At 40.3% G+C, this 21,285-nt stretch overlaps 1 protein-coding gene across 1 annotated transcript in view; it reads right to left on the minus strand.

Moving 5' to 3' along the window:
- The window catches only part of ADCY2 (adenylate cyclase 2), a 456,951-nt gene that overhangs the window by 87,546 nt on the left and 348,120 nt on the right, over positions 1-21,285 (minus strand). The window contains exons 14-15 of the mRNA XM_025270720.3: positions 20,182-20,279; positions 46-130 (exon numbers count right to left, since the gene is read on the minus strand). Of these exons, the coding sequence (XP_025126505.3) occupies positions 46-130; positions 20,182-20,279 (183 nt within the window). The remainder of the gene's footprint in view (positions 1-45; positions 131-20,181; positions 20,280-21,285) is intronic.

Consider the following 21,285-nt stretch of genomic DNA (forward strand, 5'->3'; position numbering starts at 1 on the left):
CAATGAGCACACTTTTCAAAGAAATTCCATATGTGAAGTACCTACCAAAAGCTGTCCAGCAAAGCAGACGAAAAGGATAAAGGCAAGTGAGAGAAACGCCGCTCCAAAGGAAATCCCGAGAATGGACGTTCTATCAGGAAACAAAAAGGAACATGTTAGAGCGGGGACAGCTTCGGTTTTCCTGGAAAGCCCTCGCGAATGCTTGTGGCTTGAGTTAGGGTTTTTCAAATGAGGACTTCATTCCTCACTAATATCTTTGAGAAATGAAAATGGCGCTAAAAACAAACCAGAGATACGTCCATAGGAAAATGTATCTATGGCTGTGTTTGAACAACTTGCTGTGATAGACATTAAAACTGTTCTGCTGCTGCTGCTGCTAAGTCACTTCAGTCGTGTCTGACTCTGTGCGACCCCATAGATGGCAGCCCACCAGGCTCCCCCGTCCCTGGGATTCTCCAGGCAAGAACACTGGAGTGGGCTGCCATTTCCTTCTCCGATGCATGAAAGTGAAAAGTGAATGTGACGTCGCTTAGTCGTGTCTGACTCTTAGCGACCCCATGGACTGCAGCCTACCAGGCTCCTCCAGCTGTCTTACCAGCATCATTTCTTCATAAGAGAAAAACCCTCTTTACACAACTTGCCTCTGCAACCAGCACCTTCATGCCCACACCCGACCACGGCCATCATGGTGCCCCCTTCCCTGCCTCAATGTGCTGGCAGTTTTGCCTCCAGGGCAGCCTCATCGATGTCAGCGGAAACCTCACTCATTCCCTGTTCTCACTCTGTGGCCTTTGCATTTTTGCATGAGCCAATGAACACACAAGGTTCCTGTGATCATGTGAGAAAAGTGCCCACTAAGTTACAGGTTCTGTCACCCTCCGGTTACAAGTAGATAAAAGTGGTCATGAGAACTGTATGCATTTCTCAGAGTTCCTGTAAACAATTCAGAAATTTAAGGTGTCTTAAAACGTGCTTTCATCCTAAGGATAAAACTGTTTGCAAGAATTGTATGCATTTCTGAGAGGTCCTTTATTTAATGAAAACTAAAGACCTCTTAAAACATCATGTAATCCAAAGGAAGAAGGGGTTGGGAGTATTAGAAAAGATGAGCCATAACGAATAATCCAAGATGAAATTTAAATGCAACATCCGAAGAGAGGTCAGGTGGTACCTGAGATCACAGTGGAAGCTCGAGCCAATGAGGTTGGCTAGAGAAACTGAAGAGACAGAAGACTTGGTATTGAGAAGCATGGGGACACTAAGAAGTGAATGTTGATGCATCAAAGGAAGACCCAGATATGAGCAATCTACAAGCTGAAATGCCCGGCGAGTGCACAGCTGTGAGTCCCCAGCAGGGGGAAAAGAAGCAAGCCATCAGTGAACTAAGGAATCGCTTCATGCCATCAGGATAGGAAAGGTCCACTCAGTTGGCACTCAGATAGTTGTTCTATCTTGAGAGATAGCACACATCAAGCAAGATCTACAAAACCTTGACTTCAAACCACTGTGCACTCAAAGCTGCCCCAAGGATGTCCTTATGGAGTGCTATGTCCTAGACACGATGCACATGCTTTCAAATACCAGCCTGATAATGACATTTGTTCACATTTTACAAGTAACGCTAAGTGTCTGCTAGGAGGGTACAGATACACCAAATACACCTAGATTTTGACTTGTCTCATGGCCAGGTCCACGCTGGGTTGGAAGGGAGCAAACATGAGTAAGACCCGTGTTTTGAGTAACTCACAGTCTCAGAAAGGTAAGCTCTGTAAGCCTCCTCGCCTCCCCCATCCCAAACATCTTTTGTCTCAGACATTGCTCTTTAATCCCTGCTCAGAATCCACAGTTTCAGCATCTCCCCATTACAGACTCTCAGGCCTCCTGTTAGCACCGTGGATGGAGGGGAGCATAGGAAGACTCTTGCTATTCCTGCGACGGAAGGGACACCAGAACTCATCTGCTCAACTTCCACTGGCCATTCTTTTCACACATCTAAGAGAGCTCGGATGGGTTTCCTGTGACTCTGTGCTCCCCTGGTTCCTTGTTGGTGTTAAGGTGATGCCATCTGCATAAGGTTGATGTCATAAAAATAATACTTTTTTCTTAGGTCTGTAACTGTTCAAATATGAATGATCTCTAATTGGAGGTCTGGCAAGTCTCAGCTCTAAAGCATCTGGTGATAGGAGGGTGAAGCTGATGGTGGCATGGCATGATGGCATGATGATAGAATACGGTGTGGCCAGCACTGTTCTAAAGGCTTTGTATGCATATGTAACCCTGGACAGCAGGGTTACTGTTCTAAGGGCTTTGTATGCATATGTAACCCTGGACAGCAGGGTTACTGTTCTTACCTCATTTTACTCAAGAGAAACTGACACCCAGAGAAACTGAGAAACCAACCCAAAGTTAACAGCCCTCGCAAGTGGTATGGGTTGGGAATAAAGCCCACACAACCGTATACCTGACCCAGGTTGTGCTTCTTGGAGTAAACATGTCACGTTTCAATCATGCTCACTGGCTTAACTTCCTGGAAAATTATCCTTTTCATTTAAATTTTGAATGTGAGACATTCTACTTAATATTCTCTTACAATTTTTGAAGTTGTTATAGTTGAAGCAGTTTCTTCTTGTCCTTCATGTTATTTTTCTGATTCTCTTTAGATAAGACTTTTGAAGCTTTGCATGTTTGCTGAACTTCTCAAAGAATGATCTTTTGGCTTATTATTAAGGTCCATGCTTTCTGACCATTTTCTTTATTGTTGGTTTCTAATTTAACTTAAAATAATCCTTTCTTCCTTCTTTATTTAAACTTTCATTGTTTTTTTCCTTGATTGTCATTTGCTGCTAATCTTTTCTATTTTCTAATAAATGCATTTAAGGACACAAATATTCCTATAATTACTGCTTTAGCCAAATCCCACAGCTTTTGATTTATAGCTACTCATTGCCATTCTTTCCTAAAAAGCCTATAATTTCAATTCTCTTTTCCTTTTAATACAAGAGTAACTATACAAGGAAATTATTTTTGGTCTGTCCTTGTTATTCTAATGTCATTAGGTTTGATCAGAGATTGTGGTCTCTATTATTCTTACTTTGACAATTTCTTTTTCTTCTGGGATATGATAAATACATTCCATTTCTATTACGTCTTATGATACATACTTACATTTCCTTTTTGTTGGAAACAAAGCAAGTTCTTTCAGTGAGTCTATTGTCAGGGCTTGAGGAGTTAGTCAGATCCCCAGTGGGCTGATTTATTGGCTCAATTTGATCTGTCAATTTTAGAATATATTAACATTTCCAACTAAGTTTGTGGGTTTGTCAATACATCTGAACATTTTAATAGTGTCTATTTATTTCAAAGAGATGCTGGAGTGCATAAAGATTCATGATTGTTAACTTTTCTTGGCGACTGTACTGTAAAATAAGCTTCTCTGTTTTCATGCTAAATGTCTTTCACTTGGACTTAGATTGTCAGAAATTCATACTACTGCAGCTTCCCTCTTTCTGGAAGCTGTTTCCTAAAATAGCTATTTTCTATGCTTTATTTACAACCTTTTCACTTTTAATTTTAGCTAGATTTTTAAAGGTGGTACAGAAGTGGCATTTGGTTTATAGCCTCAAACTTTGACTTTCTTTCCAAGAATAGGACATTTTCCTCCATTCACAATTATGAAATTTATTAATATTTGACTAGTTCTCCCCATCTTATTTTCTTAAAATGTTTGGTAAAGTTCAGACAGAACTTGAGTAAAAAACAAATTTAATACAAGGACAGGGAAGCCTGGTATGCTGTAGTCCATGTGGTCGCAAAGAATCAGACATGACTTAGTGACTGAACAACAACATCACGTAAATATCCATTTAAATTTTCAATATGTGTTAAATTTGGTAAGTTGTACAGTCAATAAATTTTCCCATTTTATCTAAGTTGTAAATTTTTTGGCCTTGAGTAATTCATAAATTTTCATATTTATCCTGTTAAAATCTGTAGAATCTGTAGTAAATACCATTTTATTTCTTATAACATTAGTTTGGGTGGTTTGTGATTATTGTTCTTTTTTTCTTTCTTAGTCTTGCTAACGGTTAGGCATTTAACTGTTTTTTTAAAGAACCAACGTTTGTCTTTATTACTTTTCTGTTGGTTTGTCTTCCATTTATTGATTACTTTTTTCTTAGTGTATGTTCCCTCCTACTTATTGAACTTGCTCATCTTTTCCCGGCTTCCTAAGGTTGAAAGGTAAACAACTGATTTCAACTCTTTCTTCTTTCAAATATAAGCATTTAAAGCTACAAATTCCTCTCTAAATTACTGTTAAGCGACAGTCCACACAGTTTCTTTTAATACACAAAACATTTGCTAATTTGTCTTGTGACTTTTTGGATTTATTTCAATTTTTTAATTGAAATATAGTTGATTTACAAAGTTGTGCCAATCTCTGCTGTACACATATATACACGTTATGCTCTTTTACATTATGGTTTATCACAGGGTATTGAATACACTTCCCTGTGCCATATGTGAGTGCTCAGTTGCTTCAGCCATGTCTGACTTTTTGTAACGCTGTGGACCGTAGCCTGCCAGGCTCCTCTGTCCATGGGATTCTCCAGGCAAGAGTGCTGGAGCGGTAGTCTTTCCCTTCTCCAGGGGGTCTTGCCCACCCAGGGATAGGCCCACGTTGCCTGCAGCTCCTGCGTCGGCAGGTGGGTTCCTTATCACCAGTGTCGCCGTTCTTTTCCATGATGGTCACAGGATACTGAATACAGCTTCCTGTGCTACACAGCAGGGCCTTGTTCTTAATCCATTTTAATGTACTAGCTTGCATCTACCAACTCCAATCCCATGGAGAGAAGGGCCTGGTGGGCTACAGTTCATAGGGTCCCAAAGGGTCGGACAGGACTGCCGCGACTTAGCATGCACGTGCGCACCAGCTCCAAGCCCCCAGGCCGCGCCTCTCCCTACCGCATCTCATCTGCAGCCACAGGCCTGTCCCCTAGGCCTGTGAGTCGCTTTCTGTTTTGTAGGTGGGTTCATTTGTGCCGCGTTTTGGGTATTTGTCTTTCTGTTTCTGACTTACTTCACTTAGCATGATACTCTCTAGTTGCATTCATGTTGCTGCAAATTTTATTCTTTTTATGGCTGAGTAACATTTCATTATATGGGCTTCCCCAGTGGCTTGGCAGTAAAGAATTCACCTGCAAGGCAGGGGATGTGGGTTTGATCCCTGGGCTGGGAAGAGCCTTTGGAGAAATAAATGGCAATCCACTCCAGTGTTCTTGCCTGGGAAATCCCATGGACAGAGGAGCCTGGTGGGCTACAGTCCATGGGGTTGCAAAACAGCGGGACATGACTTAGTGACTAAGTGACAACGATATTCCATGATACATATACAAAAACCACATATTCTTTTTCCATTCATTTGAAAAATTGACTTAAAAAAAACATTTTATTTAGTATTCTTGTTCAGTCGCGAAGTCGGGTCTGACTCTTTGGGACCCTACGGACTGCAGCATGCCAGGCTCCTCTGTCTGTCAGTATCTCCCGGAATTTGCCCAAATTCATGTCCATTGAGTCTGTGATGCTATCTGATCATCTCATCTTCGGCGGCCCCCTTCTTCTTTTGCCTTTAATCTTTCTTAGCATCATGGTCTTTTCCAATGAGTTGCCTTTTCACATCAGGTAGCCAAAATATTGGAGCTTCAGCTTCAGCATCAGTCCTTCCAATGAACATCCAGGACTACTCTCCTTTACGATGGACTGGTTGGATCTCCTTGCAGTCCAAGGGATTCTCAAGAGTCTTCTCCAATACCACAGTTTAAAAGCATCCATTCTTCGCTGCCCAGCTTACTTGATAGTCCAACTCTCACATCCATACACGACTACTGGAAAAACCATAGCCTTGACTAGATGGACCTTTGTCACCAAAATAATGCCTCTGCTTTTGAATATGCTGTCTAGGTTGGTCATAGCTTTTCTTCCAAGGAACAAGCATCTTTTAATTTCATGGCTGCAGTCACCATCTGCAGTGATTTTGGAGCCCCCCAAAATAAAGTCAGCCACTGTTTCCACTGTTTCCCCATCTATTTGCCATGAAGTGATGGGACCAGATCCCATGATCTTAGTTTTCTGAATGTTGAGCTTTAAGCCAACATTTTCACTTTTCCCTTAACTTTCATCAAGAGGCTCTTTAATTCTTCTTCGCTTTCTGCCATAAGGGTGATATCATCTACATATCTGAGGTTATTGATATTCCTCCCGGCAATCATGATTCCAGCTTGTGCTTCATCCAGTCCAGCATTTCTCATGATGTACTCTGCACAGAAGTTAAATGAGCAGGGTGACAATATACAGCCTTGATGTACTCCTTTCCCAAGTTAGAACCAGTCTGTTGTTCCGTGTCCAGTTCTAACTGTTGCTTCCTGACCTGCACACAGATGTCTCAGGAGGCAGGTCAAGTGGTCTGGTATTCCCATCTCTTGAAAAATTTTCTACAGTTTGTGATCATCCACACAGTCAAAGGCTTTGACATAGTTAATAAAGCAGAAATAGATGTTTTCCTGGAACTCTCTTACTTTTTTGATGATCCAACGGATGTTGGCAATTTGATCTCTGGTTCCTCTGCCTTTTCTAAATCCAGCTTGAACATCTGGAAGTTCACAGTTCACCTACTGTTCCAAGCTTGGCTTGGAGAATTTTGAGCATTACTTTACTAGCATGTGAGATGAGTGCAATTGTGCAGTAGTTTGAACATTCTTCGGCATTGGCTTTCTTTGGGATTGGAAAGAAAATTGACCTTTTCTAGTCCTGTGGCCACTGCTGAGTTCTCCAAATTTGCTGGCATATTGAGTGCAGCACTTTCACAGCATCATCTTTTAGGATTTGAAATAGCTCAGCAGTCTTCTCCAGCACCAAAATTTGAAAGCATCAATTCTTCAGTGCTCAGCCTTATTTATGGTCCAACTCTTACATCTGTAAATTTTGTATTTTTGAATTGAGGTATACCCAATTAACAACGCTGTAATAGTTTCCAGCGAACAGTGAAGGGACTTAGCCCTACCTACACATTGTCTTGTGGTTTTTTATTTGACTAGGCTATTCAGAAGTACATATAGTTTAACATTAAAATAGTTGGGGTTTGTTTTAGATATTCTATGTTTTAAATTTTAAGTTGATGTTGGTGTGGTTAGATATGTTTATAAGTTTTCCTAGCTTTCATATTTCAATCTTTTCAAATTTGTTGAGATGATTTTATGTCACTTCTTGGTTAATGTTCCATGTGCAGTTTAAAATAACATGTATTTTACTATTGGATTTAGTGTTCTATAAATGCTAATTCATAGGAAGTCAATCTTACTCAGGTTTTCAAAACTCTTATGTCTAGCAAGGGATATAAAAGGAATATTAAACATCTAATTCTAGTTATTGGTTTGTCTAATTCTCTTTGTGTTTTTCAGGTTTTTTTTTCAAGTCTTCTATAGCTGTGCTTTAAGTATATACCATTTAATGATTTTATGTTTTCTGATAAATTGAAGCTTTTGTTAATTTTCAATGCTGCTCTTTACCTTTCTCCATACTTCTTGCCTCCATGTCTCCTTGTCTGATATCAATATACGGATGGTAATTTTCTTATACTTACTGTTTATATGATCTCTATTTTCCATCCTTTTAATTCCAACCTAACTTCCTTCTGTGCTTAAAGAGCATCTCTTGTAGACAGTATATGGCTTCATCATGCTTTTATTTGGAGTATTAGTCCTTGTACATTTAATAATAAACCTATCATATGACCATCTTTTGTCTGGTGTACTTCTGCTTTGTCTGCATGGTGTGGTCCATGACATCAGATGCTATTCTTCATTACAAGTCTACCATTTTACTATTTGTTTTCTGTCTGTCTCATGTCTTTTCAGTTCTGTTTCTCCCTTACTGTCGTTTTTCATTAATATAATATTTTCACAGGATTTTTAGTTTCTTCTATTGATTTGTTAGCTATACCTCTTTGTATTTTTAGTGATTGCTCAAGACATAAAATATACATGATTAATGTATCAGAAGTTACTTAGCATTAATATTGTACCACTTCAAAAATATATAATGTCCTGACAACAATATAGAAAGAAAGCTGAGCACCGAAGAATTTATGCTTTTGAACTATGGTGTTGGAGAAGACTCTTGAGAGTCCCTTGGACTGTAAGGAGATGACACCAGTCAATCCTAAAGAAAATCAACCCTGAATATTCATAGGAAGGACTGATGTTGAAGCTGAAGCTCCAATACTTTGGCCGCCTGATGTGAAGAACTGACTCATTGGATAAGACCCTGATGCTGGGCAAGATTGAAGGCAGGAGGAGAAGGGGATGACAGAGGATGAGATGGTTGGATGGCATCACTGACTCAATGGACATAAGTCTGAGCAAGCTCAGGGAGTTGGTGATGGACAGGGAAGCCTGGGGTGCTACAGTCCATGGGTTTGCAAAGAGTCAGACATGTCTGAGCAATCGAACTGAACTGAACTGACAACAATATAATTCCCCTCTTCTCTGCATCACAATACTTAGTGTAACTATTATTTTTTGCCTTAAATGATCAGTTGTCTTTTAGAAAAATTAATACCATATAAACATATGGTCTTTTATAGGCTCATGTATTAAGAGCACATTCTTCTCTTCATTCCCTCCTGTAGATTCAAATTTGCCTCTGTTATCATTTCAGTTCAGCTTGAAGAACTTCCATTAGCATTTCTTATACTATAGGTTTGCTGGTGATGAATTCCTCTAGCTTTCTTTCATTTGCAAAATGGCTTTCATCTCATTTTAAAAAAAGGAATAGTTTTATTGAATACTTAATCCCGGATTGAACATGTTTATATCAATGGTTCTGATGAGAAGTCAGTAAAAATTTCCATTACTGATCCCTCGCATTCACAATGTATTTTTTTCCTTGGACTGCATTTAAGTGTGTTTTTTCTTTCTTTTCTCTTTGGCTTCAGCCGTTTGAGTATAATATACCACGTACGGTGTTATTTATATTTATTCTTCTTGCTGTTTACAGATGTATCTCAACAAATTTGGGAATATTTGTCACTAAATGTGCTGATAATTTCATTTGTTTTCAAACATTTTTCCATCCCATCTCCTACAAACGCCGTTTTCCAGATTCTTTGCAAATGGTTCTAACAAGGTTTGGCCAGTGGGAAGTGTTGGGGAAAGACTGGAAGGGGAGAAGGAGGAAGCCTGGGTATTTCTGCTGCTTCTCTATGTAACTGTCATTCTCTGAATGAGCTGCACCTACTGCTGTCTACGCAGGTCCACACCCCTGTCAGGGAAGCATCCTGGCTGCTCATGGTCCTCGGACCCTACATTTCCGGTGGCACTGCGTCCATCCTGTGCCCTTCCCACCTAGGGTGGTAGCAGTTTGCTGCCTTGCTCACCTCTTGGCTTCTTTGCCATCCCCTGTTGGACTTCTCAGCTTTGCCCCCATCTGTAAGCACTTCAGTGTATTAAATTCCCTTGATGAAATTCCTGAGGCCATTTCTGTTTTCTTTATAGAACTCTAATCCATTAACTAAAGTTTTTTTTTTTTTTTTCCCTCTAGGTACTATGATAGCATTAGTGATCAGATTGAAACCTAAGAATGATTAGAATCAGTTGCTTCTCCAACTTTCTTCCCTCTTCCTTTGAAAAAACAGCAAACCATTCAGTTTTTATTAGAACTATGGAGAAAATACCTACATATTTCATAGGATATGCCATAGATCAATTTCCTCATGAATGAATAACTGATTATGGATTACATTGGCCTTGAACTACAAAAGTCTTAACAGATTTAACAAAAATTACCATGGGTTGATCTGCTTTCAAATCACATAATTAATTTTATGAATCAGAATTTAAATAAAAGATTCTTGTACTAAAGTAAGTTCCATGGGCTCCTGTTTTCTAAAATGCATTTCAGTGTCTGTTTTCAGGAATAATTATTCCACCGTAACATGTATGAAAGAGATCCTGGGTCACGTCAAACAGCTACATAAGAGCCTGAAAAAACAAGTGTCTTAAAATTTGACTCTCACATTTTACAATAATCCACGGGACATGGTAAAGAGCATCTGGTGACATTTTTTTCTGGATGTATCTAGTTTGCTTTTTTTCTCAAGTGTAAGAATCCATTAAAGGAAGATAAGAGGTTGTTAAGGGAAAAAACTGGCCCTAATACCACAGACTGTTTGTGTTCTGCTGAAATGGATGACAAGTGCCCAGAAAAGCAGGAATGAATAGTCTTAAAAGTATGATAAGGGACAGACTACCAAACATGACTTCATAAGAAACAGAAAATCTGAATAAATCTATAAAAGAGCAATTGAATTAGCAATTTAAAAACAAAACAAAAATAAAAACTACTCACAAGGAAAAGCTCATGCCCAGATGGCTTCATTGCTGAGTTTTACAAAACTCTTAAAGAAGAATTTATACTACTTTTTCCACAAACTCTAGAAGATAAAGGGGATGGGACAGTTACTAAGGGATTCTATGAAACCACTATCACCCTGGTACCAATACCAGATGAGGACTGCACAAGAAAACAAAACTAGAGACCAGCATCTCTTATGAATTTAGACTCAAAAGTCCTCGACAAAATATTAGCAAACCAAATCTAGTCACACATGAAAAGGATTACGTATACCATGATCAAGTAGGATTTGTCTGAGAAAGGCAAGGCTGGTTTAATACCTGAAAATCAATTAATGTGATACACTATATTCATTGAACAGGGGGAAAAAGCCTCAAATGATTATCTCAATAGATCAATATGACAAAGTCCAACACCCTTTCATTGTAAAAACACTCATCAGGCCATGATGAAAGGGATTTTCTTTCTCCTGATAAAAGGCATCTGTGAAAAACACAGATAACATTATACTTAATGATGAGGGACTGGATGTTTTCCCTCCAAGATCATGAACGAGAATATATGTGTGCTAAGGCTTCATCTATGGAGCACTGTACTGGAGCTTCTAGCCCGGGAAGTTAGGCAGGAAAATGAAACGAGAAGCACTAGACTGGACAGGAAGAAGTGCAGCCGTCTCCATGTGCAGCTGACACGGTCTTGCATGAGCACATGACGTCACAACCTGAGGCCCAGAGCTCTGGTGGCCCACTCCCCCGGGGCGCTGTCTGCTGCTCCAGTCCACTGCACATTGGCATCTCTGTTGGGCGGGATGTAACTCTCATCCCAGCGAACAAGAATTCCCATGATCAAAGTCATGCTTGGTCAAAAGTCCTTAATTATAACCATTTACCCTGCCTGTTCTATCAAAAGCATGTTCAGCCTCATTAAGCATACCCAGTTGTTTGTGTAATGCAATCAATTTTAATTAACATTCTGGTTGCAAAGCTTTTTTTTTTTTTTTTAACATAGAGGCATAATTGATCTATATACTCACTGAAAAGCAAACTCGACTCTGCTATCACGAGGCAAGAAAAATTACACTTTTTAGTGATGATTTTTGATTAAGGCACTTTAATCCAGCGTATTGTTACAATATATGGAAAAGGTTATTTGAAACAAGGTCCTTTCTCCTTTCTCTTTTTTCCTCCAGTTTATTTTATTGCTTACGGGGGTTAGTTTATTGCTTACAGGGGGTCTTGATGAAGAGAGGAAGCATGCTTACTGATATGAGATATCCAGCTTCCTCCCCCCAAGACTGATGTAGACTCTCTCATCAATGCTCTGTTCACATGTAACAGATTACATGGTATTTAGTAAGGATAATAAGAACACAGGAGGGGAAAAAAAAAAAGCTTTTAACTGTATGTTAGCATGAAATAATAAAAATCTCTCCCTCTCTTTTTAAGTGACAGGTGATAGAACCTCAAAATAAAAAAATTATTTGTTAAAAAAAAAAAAAAAGAATTGAAAGGTGGAAAAGGAGACAAGGCATTTAAATATTCATCACCATTATAGATTATTACAGCCTCTCTGCAATAACAGGACTTAGCGGAATTGACATGTTCTGGCCACTTGAAGGTCTTGTGACGCTGGACAGGGAGAAGGAGTTATACTTGGCAGAGTAAAGTGCTTCCACTCCATACCAACAACATGGGTCAAAGACTTGAATTTTCTGAAGGCCCGTGGTCTTCTCTTTGTACACTCCTTAGTTGAGCTCATCTCCTCCCAGGTTTATAAATTACCTATGTGTTGATCTTTCCAAATTATGACTTCATCCATCCTGACTCCACTCATGAACCATGGGCTCTCACACACCCTCCCTCCCTCTGTGAAGCCCCACCTCCTGGATGCTAATATTAACACACACACACACACACACACACACACACACACACCTGTGATGTTCTGAGCTGAGGCCTTCATCTTATGCTTCTCTCTGACTTGTTCCTTCCCCAGGAGTCTCCCACTGTGTAAACAGCTGTCCAATTTTTCCTTGTTGTCCTGGCCAACAACAACAAACAAACAAACAAAACCCTACAGAACTTAAGTTTCTCTTATTCTTTGTCTCCCATCCAATAGCAAGACTTCCCTCATCATTCTTCGTAACATGTCCCAGAACTGGACCACTTTTTACATCTCCGTGGCTGCTAGGGTACAAACCATCTCCTTATATGGTCTTCCTATTTCCACCTACCCCCTTCCAGAGCAGCAAGAACAACACTTCAAGCACAGCTACTGTACGTCCTCAGCTGATAATCTTCTAGGGCTTCCCAGTACACTCAGCATTCAGTCAACCCTGTGGGGGTGACATGATCTGCTGGTCTCACTTCTGCTGTGATGCCATTTCCACACTCCCTGGCTCACTCTGCTCCCAACCCCTGCCTCCTTGTTGGTCCCTGAACACATGTGTGACCTCCATCATCTAGAATGTTCTCCTGCCAGGTATCCACGCTTACCATTTCAATTCATTCAGACTTCTCTTCCACATCACTCAATCCATGATGCCTTCCCTGACAGCCCTCATCTGAAATACCACCTTCCCTCACTCTACAGGATCCTGTCTTAATTTTTCTTAAAGCTTATCACTAATGAATTATTAATATTTGTTTATTATGTTATTGCTGTGCCTCTTCATAGAATTCAAGCTGTATGAGGGAAAGGATTTTGGGGGTCACTGCTACTTCCATGGCATCTCTATAACCATGCCTGGTATACGGTAGCTTGATACAGAACTGTTGAGTGATTCCATAAATGATGGACTGAATGCATGCTTGAATTTCTCAAGAATTTCTTTTTTTATTACAAATGCTTAGAGTATAGCTTGGATACAAAGTAAAAGTATACTTGCCGGTTTTGTGGAGTAAAGACACATTCAGCTTCCTTTTTATTGTTACTGCCCCTCAAATCTTACTGTATCAGTGACATACAGGCAGCCACACACTCCTGGAGTGAGCACTGATTTCCACAAAATCCACTTTTTCTTGATAATAGAATTTTCAGATGGGCGTCCTGTTACACGTACTAAAGGTGACACTTTCTAGCTTCCCTTGCAGCTGGGCTCACACATGTGACTAAGATCTGTCTTGGCTTATAGACCGAAGTGTCATGATGTATCTTCATAGCTCCTGGGAGGTATCTTCAGAGATGACGGTTTTAAATGCCTTTTGCCCTCTGCCTCTGGGTCTGCTCCTCCATCCTGTGCTCAGCACAGGATACTGCCATCTTAGACAGTGAAGATGAGGACCAAAGTCTAGGGAAAGCAGAGTCTGTGCTGGAGGGACCCAAGGTCCCTAAGGAATCCGAGAAACCTCTGGTCTTAGATTATGGGAAGGGAACTAAACCGTTTGGAGAAGGAAATGACAACCTACTCCAGTACTCTTGCTTGGAAAATTCCATGGACAGAGCAGCTTGGTGGGCTGCAGTCAATGGGGCTGCAAAGAGTTGGACATGATTGAACAAGTGAGCACACTAAACCATTAACTTCCATTCAAGCTAATAACTATGAGGCATGTCCACACATTCAGAGGACCTGAATTCAGAGTCAAATATTGTTCACTTCAGTAAAAGCTACGTGGTTCATTTATCTTGGACAGTGAGAATGATCTGCTTCATTTTTTTGTTTGTTCTCTTTTCTTTCTTTCTGTTCTCTCTTTTCCTTTCCTTCCCCCCTCCCCCCAAAACTCATATCCACTGCATCAAGATAATGCAAGAAGCAACTCACTTTCATGATATTTAGTGTGACTGATGTCTAAATGGGTAAAGAATCTACCTGCAATGTAGGAGACATGGGAGATGCAGGTTTGATCTCTAGGTCAGGAAGATGCCTTGGAGAAGGAAATGGCAAGCCACTCCAGTATTCTTGCCTGGAAATTCCCATGGACAGAGGAGCCTGGTGGGCTATATGCTGCAGAGTCAGGCATGAATTAGGGACTGAACACAGTATTGGGGCTCACAACTTTGCTTGCCTACCAAAGCAAAACTGCTTTCACAATAGTCGTTATCCATCATTTGTGTTTAGAAAAATTAAACTCTTTCCTATTTGTTTCCTTTATGAAGATAAAAACAAAATAAAAGTGACTCTTTTGAAATCATTATTAAATCATTAAAGAGCATTGATTACTAACATGAGTAATAGAATGCATATTAAAGAATATCAGTAGAAATAAGAGTTGTAAGATATTAAGATTGTAATTTGCTATTAATTTTCCTTAAGGAAAATGTCATTAGTCTTGATTTTGCTTGGGTTAATGAAACACATCGTATTTCACTGAACATTATTACAAAAAATCATTCTTATTTTAATAATTGCCATGACTGATTTAACATAATCTATTTAGTTTACAGACAATATGAATGAAACTACTAAAAAAGGCAAAAATTTCTGCTTGATCATTTCTGATCTTTTAAGGTAGCTCACATTTCTGATGGGCTTTCCAGGCGGTGCTAGTAGTAAAGAACCTGCTTGCCAGTGCAGGAGATGTAAGAGGTGCAGGTTTGATCTCTGGGTCAGGAAGATCCCCTGGAGGAGGGCATGGCAACACACTCCAGTATTCTTGCCTGGAGAATCCCACGGACAGAGGAGCCTGGAGGGCTACAGTCCATGAGGTTGCAAAGACTCAGACACGACTGAAGCGACTTACTACACAGGCACACCACATTTCTGATAAAGTTATAGTATAAGGCAGACAGAAATGAGAGAACAACTCCAAAAAGAGGAGCCAGCTAATAATTTAATTATATCTGCTTAAATCCCAAGACTAGAGCCAGATTGAAAAATTATGGGTCCAAAAGGGATGATGGAAGGCCCTCTTTCATGAAAATACTTCCCCTTACCAGTCCTTCCAAGATCACATCTCCCTCTGTTACCAGTTATTCATTCACTCAGTGTTTTATTCGTTTACTTACCTATTTCATCATATCTCTTCTGTTTTTCAAAAAACAGGCAGTTTACAAAAAGGAGAACAGACAAAATACAATAAAACTATAATCCAGTGTAATTGAAAACAAGTGAGGGCATGTCAGAAAAAGTGAAAAGCATATTATCCCAATACACATGCTTCAAAAAGTATAACAGACTTATCACGTTTAAATAGACACACTCAGAGCAAAGACAAGAATACCCTAGATACACAGAGGGTATTGAAAGCTGGTGCTGAGAGGTCTTGATGTTAAATGGCTTGGGAGGAACCAGGGGCAGACATGTGCCATGAAGTGAGTGTGAGATTTAATGTCAATGCAAGGTTGGTGATGCTTGCAGGATTTTCTTAATGGAAAATTAGAACTGAGCTCTTGAATCAAGTCAGAAGCATAAAGTGCTATCCTATCAGGAAACAGGAAACATAAAAACTATGTCCAACTAATTTTCAGGGACACTGACTATGTAGGGTCCCAAATGGAAAAAGAGTAACCTTGGAAAACTTGAGATCCCCAATTGTGATCCACGTTAAGGGGCTAATCAAATTCACATGACCTATTTAGTAAAAGAATCTAGACCTAAGGATTTCCAAAAAATAATGTGGCTTGAACTGGCAAACCCCAGACATACCTGGCAGAGATACACTGAAAACCTAAGACAGTGATGCCTTCACAACTCAGAAAACATGAGACCACCCTGGACCCAAACCCTTGCTTTGATGAACTCACAGCTGAAATTATAGATGACCCAAGAAGACACATGGCCATGAGAGGGACAACAGCAAGAGTAAATAACAGAATTCATGCATTTGTGAAGCATAAATACCAGAAGGAAACAAGTGATAATTTCATACAATATGTTTAAAATCTGAAAATAAGAGGAAAAAATATATTCATAGGCAAAATAGAGAATTATAAGAAAATCTCAGGTAAAATGTCACTCAGTCATATCTGACTCTTTGTGATCCCATGGACTGTAGCCTTCCAGGCTCCTCTGTCCATGGGATTCTCCAGGCAAGAATACTGGAGTGGGTTGCCATTCCCTTCTCCAGGGGATCTTTCTGACCCAGGGATTGAACCCAGGTCTCCTGCATTGCAGGCAGATTCTTTACCATCTGAGATATCAGGAAGGGCAGGAGGAAAACGGGGTGACAGAGGATGAGATGGTTGGACAACATCACCAACTCGATGGACATGAGTTTGAGTAAACTCTGGGAGACAGTGAAGAACAGGGGAGCCTGGAGTACTGCAGTCTATGTGGGTCACAAAGAGTCAGACATATGTTAGTGACTGAACAACAGATAAAAAGTAGACTTCTTAAACATGAAAACATGATCATTGAGATTATAAACTCATTGTGGATGAAATATTCACCAGAATGCTTCACAAAGAAGTAAAGAAGTTGGAACTTTGAGGAAAAATTGCAGCACCTGGAGCACAGAATGAACAGTGCAACAAACAATTAATAAGTTTCAGGAGGAAATAACAAATAAAGGACGAGAAGCCATATGCGAAGTAATACAGGCAGAGGGTTGGTAAGAACTAAGCAAAGACATGAATCCTCAGGTGGAAAAAAAAGATCACATCTGGTCACTTAGTGAATTAAGAACCAATGCATATCTAGAAACAATATAGTGAAAACCAAGCCTCCCTCCTCATCCCCCCAAAAACAAAGCTGAAAAGCATACAAAGAGGAAAGACCCATTACCTACAAAAGAATGCACTGGGGTTGACAGAAGACATTCCTTAGCAACAATAGAAGCTGAAATTCAATGCAATAGTATCAAAATACTAAAGGAAAATAAGAATTTTATACCCACACTATTGTTCAAGAGCAAATTAAAATAAAGCAGATAAAAGCATTTTAATAGAAACAAAAATAGGAGCTGCCACTACTCACAGATATTAAATAAAAGATAAATGATACACATTTATATGATACACATCAACAAGAAGGAAAATAAACTTGGAAGAAATAATTTTTACAAAGTACTGATGAGCAAATAAAGTGATAAAGAATGCAGGTAAGTCTAAATAAATATTGACTATAGTTACCATCTGGAACTAATATTCTAAGACATAATTACAGGAAGAGACAATGATTAACTTCATAATTTATTAAATTAAGAATGTGTTAAAATTTCAATGGCAGTTATTCAAAGAAAAATATATAGGATCCTCCTTCTTGCTCCTCTCTCTCTCCATATATATATATATATATATATATATTTCCCAAAAAGAATATGAATAAAGCAAACTTGATCAATCCTTTAGTGGTTAAGAAGATGGGGGATGTGGGGTGTGGAGGAAATAAACCAAAGAAAAGCAGAGTAAATGAAACATAAAATAAGACAGTAGAATTGAGTCCACAGGCATCGATAAAAGAATCAAAATACAAATGGAATAAACACACATTAATATACAAAAGATGTCAGACTGAATGAATAGATAAAAATACAAAATAACAATAACAACAGATACTGTTTGCAGGAAGCTTACCCAATGAATAAAAGTCCCCACGAGCACAGAAACATTATGTATAGTCAATATGAAACAGGCTCAACATTTCTGACATATGGATTGTGTGAAAACGCATATCTATTATGTTCAGTATTTTTCTGTATCTTTGAAGTATTTCACAGTAAGAATTTTTAAAAAGAAAAATTAGGACAGTAACATGAAAGAAAAATGAAGGAGAAAGACATAAGATACTAGGAGGCCAGGACTGAATGCAGGTGTACAGTTTCCCTGTGAGAGGTGTCCACAGACCTCACTCTGAACTTTCTAACTGCCAACACAAAGAGGGAACTGTAACCCGCACCTATTTCACAATTTTCACGCTCAAAATCCAACTTGTTGCTCAAGAGAAACCCAATAATTTGTAATGATGCCCAAGGGAACAACCTTTGATGGGTTCTCATAAAACAACACAACAGAAAAGAGACAAAAACTTAAATAAATAAAAGCAAAGACAGAAAAGACACCAACTTTTTTCTTTTTTTTTTAGGGGTAATTCCATGAAATGTTTTTCCTGGTTCCCAGAAGTCTTTTCATCTCTGTTTTGGCATCATCTTTTGTAACGCCTTAGTCACATTCTCCCCTCCCAACAATTGGGGATAAACGCTGTCTTAGCTGTGATGTAGAAGATATAAAAACACTCATCCAATAGGAAGATGTAGCAAATGAATCCCTCTGCTTTAGAAATAAGGGCCTGTCCCCTTGGTGATACTTGTTTCAGCCACATCACTGTTTACATGCCCTGCAGTCCTGCTGCTCAATAAGCCTTGTCTGTGCAGGGGCAGCTGTTTCTCTCCTGCGCCATGTGGCAGAGCCTGGAAGTCAGAAGGAACTTACTTTGTTAACATGTTTTTTTCTAGTGGAAAACTGACAGGTTGACCTTGGCAGATTCCACTGAAGATTGTCTAAGTCTAAAGGAAGAATTCACTGGACAAATGCATTCAATGCTCATCGATGGGGGGAAGGGGATGATCAGGTTCAACACTTCTGAAAGGGGGCGAGTAGCTTTGGGACTATACACATATAAGTGATGCTTGCCGTGTATTGGCTCAGTGCCCGGAAGAGCATCCTTGGGGTACGGAGGGAAAGGCAGACCAATTCTTTCTAGTCTGCTCTGCATTTTTGTGGGACATACTGTGGCCCTGCTGCAGCGACTCAGGTTGCCCACAAATGCTGGCCGCACGCTGACGCCAAACGCCGTCAGCCAACGCACTCCAGGTAGACTGAAAAGGATAACTGCAGCCTTTACAAAAGAGGCAATGACGACAGGAAATTTTCCTAAATTTCTAATCCCCAATTATTAAAGATAGACAAGAGTTTTCCTTTCCTTTAGATTTCATGATGAGAAAGAATAGGTCAGTTGACATATTATGAAGTACTGTACTATTGCACTCATTAAGATTTCCTAGCAGCTCAGATGGTAGAGAATCTGCCTGCAGTGCAGGAGACCTGGGTTCGATCCCTGGGTTGGTAAGATCTGATGGTGAAGGAAATGGCTACCCACTCCAGTATTCTTGCCTGGAGAATCCCATGGACAGAGGGGCCTGGTGGGCTACAGTCCATGGGATCCCAAAGAGTTGGACACAACTGAGCGACTGACACTTTCACAAGATTCAAGGCAAAGTCTACGGAGGAATCCTAGAGTGACTGGATTTTTAGCAGTTGGTGGTCAAGTGTGAGCTCCGGTCACTCAGTTCTCCCATCTGTACCCAGGGGTCTCCTGGGAGGGGGGAGTTGGACAGTAACTCATAACAGTCAGAGATGACGGAGCCGGTGGGCTTCAGGGAGCAAAACATGAAATCAGAATGGACGGTGGGCAAACTGAGCCCAGGGGAGGCTCTGTCTTCAATACACAATAACGTTTGTTTATTAGAAACAATATCTAGTGATTCTGCTCTTTCTGGGTAAAGGTATTGGGTTACATTTCTTAGACATGGGTATCAGAATAATATGGAAATAAAGTGAAATGATTCTATTTATTAAAAAAAAAAAAATCCCTGTAAGGTGAATCTACATGGCCACTTTGAAAATTAAAAATTACTATAACTAAGACATGGGGCCCTTCACCTTCACAGATCCTGAATTAACCCCCCAGCCCGACACCGTCTCCGCATCCTGGCCCCCACCCTTCCCGGTACCCTTCTCCCCACCCTTCTTACATAAATGCTCAGTTGGGAAATGCGTATCCTCTTGTATATAGTATAACTGAGTCTAGATATACTCTGTATAGTATAACTTCAGTATAACAGTGTCATGGAAAGGCACTCCCAGTGAACGTCCCAAAGGTGAACCGCATGTACTTACTTGGGTAAGACCAGAACCTGCACGATAAAAATGCAGAAGAAGATCAGGCAAGCGCAAGTCACGTAATACTTGAAGGCCGGCAGCGCGGTGGCTCGGTACTAAGGGGAGAAAGGAAACCAGGAATGATGGTCCTCTGAGAGAAGTGCTGAGACAAGCCCCCAGAAGCCTAACTGAGCCCGGTTCAAGCATCACGCTTGCAGGCGGTGGCAGAAATGAGCTAAGGACAACAGCTGTTCATCCCTGACGACGTGCGCTTCCTCCCTCCAGACGAGCCATAAGGGGGACTCCGGACCACGGTTTTAACCAGTAGACTGGTTCAGAAGCCCATTTAGAGGTAACTGAACCCTCCAGGAAGCAGACAGAGCGCCTGGCCAGAGAGACGAGCGACCAACCTTAAGGTACAAGGAGCAAGCAGGCATCCTGGTTCCCCTGAGGGTCTGAGTTCCACGGCTACTTGGGGAAAGCAAATGGCTTTTCATAGAGGAGTACTTGACTTTGAAGAGTATTGAGGAAATGCAGTTTGCTCGTTTTATTTATTCGTTTTACTATTTTATTATATTATTGAGAGGTGGTGAGTGAAGTTACAAGACCAGACCAGCAGGCTCTACTCTCTATGAACATTCGTTGGCCTGTCTGGGCCCGGCTGTTGGATTCTTTCTACCCATGCTGCGGAATCGGCCAGTTCAAAGGCTTTCCACAATATCCAGGATCATTGACTGATCAGTGCAGCTACCCGCCTGGGGCTGCCCCTGGTGATTTATGCAGGAAAAGCCAGCCAGCGTTGTATTCATGATGACTATGATCTGTCACACGTCCCCTTTACTATGTGATGGTCTGCCGGGCACGTGCAGTGCTTTGAGTGGACTGAGTCATTTCATCCTCAACAAAAGCTGCCTGCAGCAGGAACTATTATGGTCCCGAGTTTTGGTTGAAAAAATCCTCGAACCAGGATGACTCATGAACATTCTCAGAAACACACACACACAGCAGGATTTCCATCCAGGTGGACTGGCTCCTGAACCTAGGCTTCCAAACTTACTGCCCCTCCAAAAGGGGTTCTATGATAAAATTTAAGGAGATCGAGTTTTTGTGGCAAGGCTACCG

This window comes from Bubalus bubalis, chromosome 19 (assembly GCF_019923935.1).
Source record: "Bubalus bubalis isolate 160015118507 breed Murrah chromosome 19, NDDB_SH_1, whole genome shotgun sequence".
Classification (NCBI taxonomy): Eukaryota; Metazoa; Chordata; class Mammalia; order Artiodactyla; family Bovidae; genus Bubalus; species Bubalus bubalis.